This window comes from Pollicipes pollicipes, unplaced genomic scaffold (genome assembly GCF_011947565.3).
Source record: "Pollicipes pollicipes isolate AB1234 unplaced genomic scaffold, Ppol_2.1 Scaffold_5724;HRSCAF=6776_pilon_pilon_pilon, whole genome shotgun sequence".
NCBI lineage: Eukaryota > Metazoa > Arthropoda > Thecostraca > Pollicipedomorpha > Pollicipedidae > Pollicipes > Pollicipes pollicipes.
In genome coordinates, this window is record NW_023596746.1 from 46,042,908 (window position 1) to 46,053,096 (window position 10,189).

At 50.2% G+C, this 10,189-nt stretch overlaps 2 protein-coding genes across 3 annotated transcripts; both read right to left on the bottom strand.

Annotated features, from left to right (window-relative positions):
- Window positions 1-1,814: 1,814 nt before the first annotated feature.
- Window positions 1,815-4,116, bottom strand: LOC119103111 (ATP-dependent RNA helicase vasa-like). The gene is made up of 4 exons (XM_037226563.1): window positions 4,063-4,116; window positions 3,265-3,445; window positions 2,631-2,827; window positions 1,815-1,838 (listed from the first exon to the last, which is right to left on the bottom strand). Exons 1-4 carry the CDS (start codon window positions 4,114-4,116, stop codon window positions 1,815-1,817), a joined length of 456 nt encoding a protein of 151 aa, XP_037082458.1.
- On the bottom strand, window positions 3,323-9,068 carry LOC119102594 (uncharacterized). Of its 2 annotated transcripts, none has more exons than XM_037226028.1 (8): window positions 8,765-9,068; window positions 8,013-8,333; window positions 7,259-7,411; window positions 5,560-5,725; window positions 5,147-5,214; window positions 4,556-4,675; window positions 4,008-4,142; window positions 3,323-3,445 (listed from the first exon to the last, which is right to left on the bottom strand). In XM_037226028.1, the coding sequence occupies exons 1-6, from the start codon at window positions 8,964-8,966 to the stop codon at window positions 4,647-4,649; spliced, it is 939 nt and encodes a 312-aa protein (XP_037081923.1). In that variant the 5' UTR covers window positions 8,967-9,068; the 3' UTR covers window positions 3,323-3,445; window positions 4,008-4,142; window positions 4,556-4,646. The 2 variants fall into 2 exon arrangements, with proteins under 2 accessions (XP_037081923.1, XP_037081922.1); XM_037226027.1 differs by having other exon boundaries at window positions 7,932-8,333.
- Between the last annotated feature and the right edge of the window lie 1,121 nt (window positions 9,069-10,189).

Genomic DNA, 10,189 nt, shown 5'->3' on the forward strand with positions numbered 1-10,189 from the left:
CTGTCCGGGGCTGCGGAGGGGGCGTGTCTGGGCCGGCTGGCGGAGACTTGCTGTCTCCTGCTGTACTCACTGAGAGTCGAGGACGAGCCGCGTCACTCGTGTCGCGTCTCGCGCAGACCGCACACTCGCCTATTTTGGAGTGGGTCATGCCGGGCTGTAGGCCTCTGTCAGTTGTTGCGTGACAGCAATGAACAGCGGTGTAGTTTCGCAAAACGGGTTGGGGGATAGTCAATGAAAAATAACGCATCCCCCTAAAATGTGCCAACGAACAGGGTTTTCCTTGGATTTTGCTACCTCTCTGCTGTCGGAGGAGGCGCCGGACGCGGCGGCCGTGCTGGAGCGGCCGCGAGCCGAGGGTGCCCTCACCGATCGGGACGCCTCGCACGTGAAGCAGCTTATCTCGATACTAGAGGACGCCGGCGAGCTGGGCATGGAGCCGGCGCAGCTGCTGGTGCAGAGTCGTGCAGACCGGTGCAGAGTCGTGCCCGAGTCCGAGGTGTACCAGACCCCTCTCTAACCCCCGTTCCGTCTCGACTGACGGTGTAAGATCCGTGACTGTAGTGCGCGCACGGGCGCCGGGCCCTCTGACGCACCGCTGCGCCGCCCGGGCAGGAGGAGAGCAGCCTGGCACGGCCCGAGCTGCGGCGTCTGGTGGCGCTGACGATGCAGCACGAGCTGCTGCTGCGCGGCGGCGTCACGCGCCCGCTGTACGTGACCCGCTCGCTCGGCCAGCGCTGGGTGCTGTACTCGTACCACCTGACGCGCCGGCAGCAGGAGTCGGCCGCCAGCAGCCTGGCCGCCGTCGGCGGCGACCTAGCCTCTTCTAGCCGCAAGTAGGTGGAGTCTTGTGTGCTGCGGTGGTGGCTGCTCCCCGTGGAGGACACGGTGTGGTTTGTCGCGTGGGCTGTCAGGTGCTGTGAATACGTGCCATATGGTTCCCGTTCTGGCGTTTACACGTTCTGAGGCAGCTCCGGCATGTCTCTGCCAAAGAGGTAGTGGTGGTGAGCTCGCTGGTGTCAGGCTGATAGCGTCTAAAAATTGGATGTTTGGCACATCCGTGCGAGATTTGTTCGAAGTTTGTTTTCTAACTCAACTTCATTAGAATTTATGATGTCATGTATGGCGTTAGAAATGTAACGGGACTTGATGGAGTGAAGTGATGAAGCATGGTATAATTATCCAATCTTTCATCCACATTCGTCAAAAATGGTTTAGAACCTTTGTTATGGGAATCCAAACAATGGGATGAACATGATTGGCGGTGAATAGCGAAGCTCCCCCGCCTGTGTCCGTTCCGCTTACGAGGAGGCATGTAGGATTGCTTTTCGAGTGTGGGGATTGCTATAGAACGCGCCGCACACGTTGCTGGGGAGTGCAAAAACTGTCGAAGCCAACATTGTAAGGAAACGTGATATTTGAACGCAGTTGTCAGCGTTAGCACTGAGTCCATTTCCGCTTCGCTACGTATCCAAGGTTAGCGAGTGCTTACGAGTGTTTCAGCGCCATATGGCTGCCCTCTGACGCCGCCCCGTCTGGGCCCAGCAAGGACATGCAGCCGGTGTTCTTCCAGACTGCGCCGTGGCGACGCGTCGGCGGCTCTGTGAATCGGCGCGTGCTGGACCGGCTCTCCGGCGCTGTGCTCAGCCACTGCATGACGTGGCCGGCCTGCCCGCTCGCCGCCGCCCAGAGCCACTTCCACCTCACGCTGACGGTAGTGCAGACGCGCCAACTGCTGGAGGTTCGTGCGGCCTTGCTGTCGCTCCGCGGGTCGTCTGCCTCCACCCCGACCCCCGGCTCTCAGCAACCTGCGCAGCCTAGGCGCGGCCGGTCCTCCGTCGCTGGAGGCGCGGTCGCGCAGTGTGCTACGTGTCAAGCGTGCACCTCACGCGGTAGGCGGGGAAGGCTGCCGTCTGAGCAATGTCTGTTCTCCATCCAGCGGCGCTAGGGCGCGGCCATCCGTCTAGGAGCAACCAGGCTTTCCGGCTCATGCTTACCGTGTGTTCGTCGCCCCAGACCGGGCCGTCGGGTTCATTGCTTCTCAATCTACCCGCCTTGCCACCGTCGGTGCAGCGCCGGCGCGCCCAGCTGCCTCGCGCACGACCGTGCCGCGCCATTAACCCCCTCCCCCTCCTCCAGACCCTGGAAGAGGTGGGGTGCGCCGCCCTGACCGAGAGCAGACAGGTGTCCCGCGCCACGCTCTTCTCCAAGCGCCCCGATCTCGCCTGGTTCAAAGGTGAGACCCGCGCGCCGCCACGTCACGCCTTGCGGCGGGTGGAATACCGTACTCCTGGGCTCGTCGGATCTTGGTGTAGAAATTGGATGTCGCTCGCCGGGCTGGATTGTGCTGGAGGACCCTAAATAAGCCACCAGTGTTTCTAAACGCTGCCGCCTGCGTAAATGGACGCAGTTGACGCATCAGCGTCATGCCTGGCGCCTCTGTCGTCGCCATTGGAGCTTAACGACGCACTCGACGACACACTGCTGCTGAGACCGTATGAGGTCGCTTGCCCCTCACCCTGGCAGGAAGGCACCCATTTTCTCCCCTCCCCCTCCCCCCCCCCCCCCCCCGCTTGGATGTCGCTTGACGCGTACGAGCCGCCGGCGGCACCGCCGAAGTCGGCGCTGCCGGCGTCGCGCTGCAGGACGTCGGGCACCTCCTGCTCGGCGCCGGCCAGGATCTTCACCAGGTCGGCGGCCAGCGCGCTGTCGTAGAAGCCGATGGCGCTGCCGGTATTGCCCGCGCGGCCCGTGCGGCCGATCCGGTGTACGTAGTCGTCGATGGCCCTCGGCAGGTCGTAATTGACCACGCTGGCCACGCCCTTGATCTCTGGGGGAGGGACGTCGGTTAGCCGGGGCTGCGCCGCGTCATGCGGATGCAGTGGGAAAGGTATCCGGCATGTCGCAACAGTCTATTTAACATAACCAACAAAATAACAAACTACTACCAACGAATTAATCTCTGGTAAGCGTTGTGCTAATGCAAACTGGATCGGGTTTACTGTTGGATCGGGGACTTTGCTTACCGCTGCTTGCTTTCGTTCCGATCTTTTCTGACATTAATATGGATTAACTCCCAACGCAGGTACAATAATTGCTCAGGGGAGGGCACAACAGTTCGACCTCTGTTTGATGAAAATCTCGACGACGCCTGATCACGACGCGCCACACAACACGCCTGGCGTCCAACCACGCAGCGTTCGCTTTCGGCCACAAGTGCACAAGCCCCGCCGACAAGGACGGCCCCAGGGCGGCGGCCACACTCACCGTGGCCGCGCGAGGCCACCGACGTGGCGATCAGCGTCGGCGTCTTGCCGTACTTGAAGTCAGCCAGCGCCTCCTCGCGCTCGGGCCGCAGCCGGTCGCCGTGGATGCTGGTGGTCAGGAAGCCGGCCTGACACAGGTGCGACGCGATGAAGTCGGCCACCCGCTTCGCCTCCACGAACACCTGGCGGGGAGGGGCAGGCGAGGTCAGACGGCGGCACGGTCACGCGGCGGTCGTGGCCTCACGGCTGAGGGTCACCCATGGACCCGGTCCAGGTCGCGCTCGGTGCAGCGAAAGATAACGAGCGGTGGAAACATCACGGTTCGACTAGGCTTTAGCCCAAGGCTTCAGCTTATGAAGGTCATATGCACTATTAGAGGAGGCTGACCACAATCCGCGAATAAATTTACTGAGCCTTAATGACAAGCTGAATACCCATCACTGCCGTTAACTAGCATTGGCGCTGGCTTGAAATCAACAGTGTTGAAGTTGTTTTGGTCTCACTTGCAGGATCTTAGCTCGGCTCGTGCATTACCTCACGACAGCGACGCGCGCACGCGCGAGCGACAGGATTACCACTGCCCCGCGAGTTCGGGCACGAGTCAGCTGGTGATCCGTCAACTGATCTGACGGGTCACATGACCCGGCGCCGGGAGACCTATATCCCAACAGAAAATGCTACAGTTGCGATCAATTTTTCTTAATAAAGAAAAAGACATGCACATCATTAGAATACACTACTTACATCGGCGAATGAAACGTCCGTGATGTACTCGGCATGGCCAAGTGCGCAGCGTCACCAGTGTCGCCATCGCCACCCACATTGTCGCCTCCGGCTTGCTCCCTATCGCCATCGCCACCACCAGGTTCCCTCAGGTACCTGTAGTGAAATGAAGCACTGCTTAAAAACGCAAAACAGGGGAACCACAGGATGAACATGACTGAAAGCTGCGGATTTATTTTGCACTCGCGACAATCATGCGGATGGCAAACTCCATTCACAGGCTCGGAATTAATTGCTGACGTCTAATTTAATTCACACGTCCAGTAAGGTAGTAAGGTGCAGCATGTTTGGAACAACTCACACCGTACTATAAAGATCTTTGAGATACGAGAAAATTTGCATAGAAAATGGGTGATAACCTCTTCCTTATAGGCTTAGGCACCTTTGCAAAACAATCATAGCCAAGTGCAGTACATACAAGCACTGCCACTGAAGCTGTGTGCACGCTGCACGGTACAAGGTTGTGTAGTCGAAACAGCACTCTGCTGCCTGAACAAACAAATGGTTACCCTTTAGCAAGGTGCAGGATGGTACGCTTGACTGTTGGTAGGCCGGCCTTTCGCATCGCACGTCGCAGGATCATGTGCGTACTGCTGGATATCACCAGCTTCTTGCTTGTTGCCGATCGTCTGAAACATAACACACTGTGAAATGGAAATTGCAATAGACTACAGATGTGGAGTAAATACCTATGACGATGACTGCAAAAAGTAAGGTGGGGACTTACTGGTAACTTTGCTCTGGCTTTGGACCGTAGGAGCAAACAAGCTGCATTAATGTTTTATACAGCATTGTCCATACAATACTACATGCCAATGTGCAATTTCACTAATTAGACAGATTTCAGGCTGCTAGTCCCTTTAGTCATCAAGGTGTTTCATGTAGTCCTGTAAGTCCCTGTACGTCTTACAAGTTCCTTGTGTTTGGCATGATATGATCATTATAAGACAATGTCTAAATAATCATTATTGCAAATGTAACCATCTGTACGTCATTAATGCAGTTTGTACTATAATTTTTGTAACACAAGTTTCAATCTTCTTGTTCAAAAGTAAACTAATTTTCCACATCCAACCCCCCCCAAAAAAAAACACTCTGACCCGGATTCTGGTCTTCGAGATGGTGTAGACACAGGAAGCACTGGGGTGCCTGGAACACCTTCCCTGTGCTGAAACAATTCAGGCATCAATGATCAGTATCAGAAAGATTAACAATGAACAAAGCTGTCACACAATGTACAGGTTGTAGGACAGCACTGTGGCATGTGCGACAAGTATAACACAAAACGATGTTTTGCTTGCATCATATAAATGTTGATGTCAGAAATGACTGCAGCACACTGAAATGCATGAATGAATAATGACTGAACGCAGACATGGAAATGAATGAGACAAAAGGTGATCACAGAAACGCCATGTGTGTTCTAATGTTGACTAACTTCAAGCCTGAATGCTAAGGCTAAATATGAAGTGTCTGACAAAAAGAAATAAAGAAAACCTAGGCATTCACAAACCTGCAGAGAGGGCACAGCATCGGCCCCAGGCTTATTCCTTTTGGCTGCCAGGCAGGAAAAGGCATATGATGGAGAATGTACCTGATGCACTCTATGCCCCGTCTTGAGAACACTGATACCACATGCATCAAGCCATTTCTGTTGGTGACCTTGTTGAACTGGGAATCTGAAAAGACCACAATAATTGGGAAATTTGATTACTATACAATACAATGGACATCTTGCACTTCAAATGAGTCATGCAAATTGAAAATCTCTGCCCTCAGTGTGTGCGTTAATCCTTGTGCTAAGTGGTGATTCATCAGGAGTACATCTGAGATGCAAAATGTCCGACTCATTTTAAAATGCCAGTCATCCCAAAGATAAGTAATACAAGCTGAGGCCATGCACCCTTGAACTTTGCAAACTGTGAGTATGGTGCATAGCTGTCACCAAATCTAGTTAATAGTAAGTAAATTTAGTATTTTAAAATAGTGGCAGCAGCATGGCAATACCCAAACAATGTCATTGCTGGAATATGACAGCTCGGAGCTCAGCCCAGTGCAAATCTTATTACAGCACATAGAGTTCAGTGCGAAGATGAGCACAATGATGATTCCTGTAATCTGGAACAATGGAATAGTTTTTGACTGATATCCATGATCCTGGCCTGACTGACAAAATCCACACTGTTCATGCAAGTTTATGCAAGTTTATGCAAGTCATCTGTTTTTGAAGTGGTTACATCAAATAGCCAAGGTGTAGCCCCATGATGGTAGTGAGATAGGTAGGAGATGGAAACAAAAGCGATGGCGATGATGATTATTTGGGCTTAAGGGCGCACCAACTACATTGGTCTTGTGGTGCCCATAACCTAGTGATGGAAACAAGTAAAAGTATTCGAACTTACTCAAAAATGTTATAAAAAGCTACTTGCCAATGTGCCATACAATGTCCTCCACCAACATGCCATACTTGACCCTAGTCAATTACTCTCAAAATTAATATTTTGCATATTTTTGCAGCAATAAAGTACACAAACAAAACTATTTCTGAAATTGGTGGCAACCGTAAGACCAGCTCCTAGCACTTGCCCCCGGCCCGGTCCCGGTCGGCCAAGACAACGTCATATGGCTTAACTAAGCCTATCAGACCGCTGACCAGGGTGATGGCTTTGTCGGTTGCTCATCCGCCCCAAGCCTCTGATAAGAATGTCACTGCGCCCGATGGTGATATGCCTAGAAGAAATTTTATGGTGCTATGGCTCTTATAATTACTCCACATTTTGGCCCTTGCGACAAGTGATTGTGGCCTTTCAGTGAAAAGTTCAAAGCAATCCACAACAACCCTAGTTTTTCTAAGCTCTGTCCCTGCCAGACGAAAGCAGGATGGAAGGTTTGCTCGCACAGCTTCTTTTGTTGGCCAAATTATGAACTGTTTTGCAACACTGGCTAGGATGGGTAGACGTGTTGACAAGATCGTCCCTATGTACATCAGGTTGACATTTAGCCTGTACGCAATGTCTTTACTGTTTAAACCTAGCTTGAGTTAAGTAATACAGCCAGAAACGTGGATTCAGCTGATAAGCCACGAAACTTACTGAGGCCAGAGACGTGCATGATGCGTAAAAGGAACAGAAATGCTGCAAGAGATGGGACACCAGTATAAAACTTAAGCTTCTCCTCATTTCCATGCAGTTCATCAAATGGGTCTACTTTACATGATTTCTTCAGCTCCTCATTCTCTGCTTTGAGAGCAGCATTTTCTTCAGTCAGACGTTCATTGGCGTCCCGGAACATGTCGATGATGATTCTCAGGCGCTTCACATCTTCTGTTACCACAGAACAGCCACCATCTGTATTTGTACTTGCATCTGTGAATCACAAAATAATGTGTGCCTCAGTGCCTGAAGCTCCACAGACAAGAGCGTGCAGCATCTGTAGGCACACTGACCTAGTAGCTGTTGGTAAACATGGTTATCTTACACATAAGTCATCACTTTCAATTTTTGAGTCTACTGGTGTGCAGGGTTTGTGACTGTTTGTGCTTGTGAGGACATTGCAATACTGAGAATATCTGGGACAAAGTCACAAATGATGGAAATGGTTCATATTCCTTGTAAACCTGATGAGTACTATATCTATTTGGTATAAATATGGTTTGGATCACATCTTCAAGCGCACAACATTGTCCCAAAATGGTTAAGCACATAGTATTCCATAGAGCACTGAGCAAGGGCTTAAGCTGCAGTAAGACAAACATTTGGACCTACCAGTGACAGAGACCTAAGTGAACAGCCTACACAGAGCATAGGTACAGAAACAAGATGAAAGGGCTTTGTTTAAATACTACATATGATCAAACTGACCTCTTCTATGAATATTCATATTTACCTGTAAGAACACTATCAGTGTAATTGGTATTGCAGAACCCGATACATCCAACAGCAAACATCATGAGTTGTTCACCATTACCTCGCATGGACACATGGATTTTTGCTGTTGGCAGTTGGGCTTGAGTCTGTGACCCTTCAGCACTTTCACCATCTGGAACTATTTCACTGAAGTTGAATGTGTCTTCCACTTGCTCACACTTCCCAGCACCTTGTGTTGTTTCAATTAGGGAATCAACTAACACACAGTCAGTGAGGGCGGACCTCTGGGAAATCTTTTGTGCCCTACGGTATCTTCGAAGGTCTTTCTGTGGGTCGCCAACAGACATATGACTCGCAGGGAATTCAAATTTGGATGGCACATAGTCTGGATGCTGCTTGTCCCACCACCTGGCAGGACATCCTGAAAACAAAAATGCAAGTGTTAGTATTAACAAGTACGGTATTGCAATCAATTATCAAATAGTTGTGGGTAAAAGAGTTAGTATATCAAGTTTAAACATGAGACCATAACCAACTTAATGTCATATATAAAGTTATCCACCAAAACGGTAACAGTTATGTTGATGTGACACGTGTTTTCCCGGTAGCCAAAACTATAAACCTTAGGAGATAGGTATGACATTATAGTGACATCACGCAGTGATTTTACCAGTAAAACTATGAACTAGTCCTAAGGAAACCCAAGTCTCCTTGGACAATCTTTTTTAGGCTGCAGCAGTGAAAACTACTGCAAACATTGCAGCTAAAACTTAACCAGTCTGTGTGTAATCCACGGCAACTAAGACCATTTCAGTTTACCAGTTTGGACAATTCAAAAGATAGAACCTTGACCTGTGTCATACGTCCAAGACACGAAATGTGTAGAACATATCTTAGCGTCCTTGTACGGCTCCCCTTTCCTTCGGATCGCCGCCAGCCAAAGCCTTCTCCGCTCCTGATCGCGCTGGGAGGTAGGAATGCAGAAGAATCTTAATTCCTCACAATCTTCCTTAATGCTATTACTGGTGCAACCAAAAGCATAGCAAGATGGCATGACTTCAGGCCAAGAAACCAGATAACCCCGGCTCTAACAGTCCTTTGCCACGCTAGCTCTAACGGATTTCTCAAGCCCTTCGAATTCGGATTTCTATGGCCTTGGGCTCTAACCAAGGCATAAAAACACTGTTGAGACGGGGTTATATTGTGGCGCATCACCCCATTCGGGATTGTCGCATTTGATGACGTTACCAATGGCGAAATGTAAGCACTTCTATTCAGCTGACGCGTGCATCTGCTTTTTAAATACTTTGTTTTATTTTCGAAAGCATTTTTGCTGGCGTGTTTGAAGGCATTTTTGCCATTTTTGCGGGGCGCGTCCGGCCGGCAGATATTCTCGCAAAATTATCCGGAATATTGGAAATTTTTCGGAATGACGTTTGGCAGTGCCGTCACGAAAAATTGACCGATAATTATCCGTAGCGACGGAGAACCCCGGAGAATTTTCAGAGCATAGTCAAGACGAAGGATCTGTTTTCGCCATGCATAGCTATGACTGTTGGCTGCGAATGGCGTATGGGAGACTAATCTGGGGGATAATTTCAGGACCGGTCGAGTGTAAATGGAAAATCTCCATGGATGACTATCGAAGAGATAAGCATTCGTTGAATAATTTTCTCTCGGCCGAACACGCCCGTGATTGCATACTCATTCCTCAAACTGACAACAATGGAAAGTGGCCGTACACCATACTCGAGGCTGCACGCCATATTGAGACGTGCATACCCTGAACTTATTGCTGAGATGTCAGTGATACGCCGGACATATTCGGCGTGAAGTGTTTTTGGGATTCTTCAAGTACTTCACCTTTTTTAGAAGAAGAAAAATATCCACCGCGAGCGTTTTGAGCGCAGTACGAAACGGGCACAACCAGCTCGCGTTAGCAGAATTGCCCAACTTTGAAATCATACAACCCAAACAACATCTTTAGCACCAAAAATAATGAGTAGGCAACTAGCATGATTTGCTTTGTCGTTTCGGCCATTGCTACTCACAATGCTCGCATGAGCGCCTATCATCTTCAAGAAATTGCTATCTGGCACCATCATAATTTCGGCAAGAAACCAGTAATGTGATTTTAGCACGCAGGCAGGGGACGATTTATAACACGCACTAAAAGGGCAACATAAGCACCAAATCACGGGACACTAGAAACCAAGAATGGTATCCCAGTTCTGCACATTCGTGTCTCGAATTATCTGTTGGTGCGCCGAGCCTTCG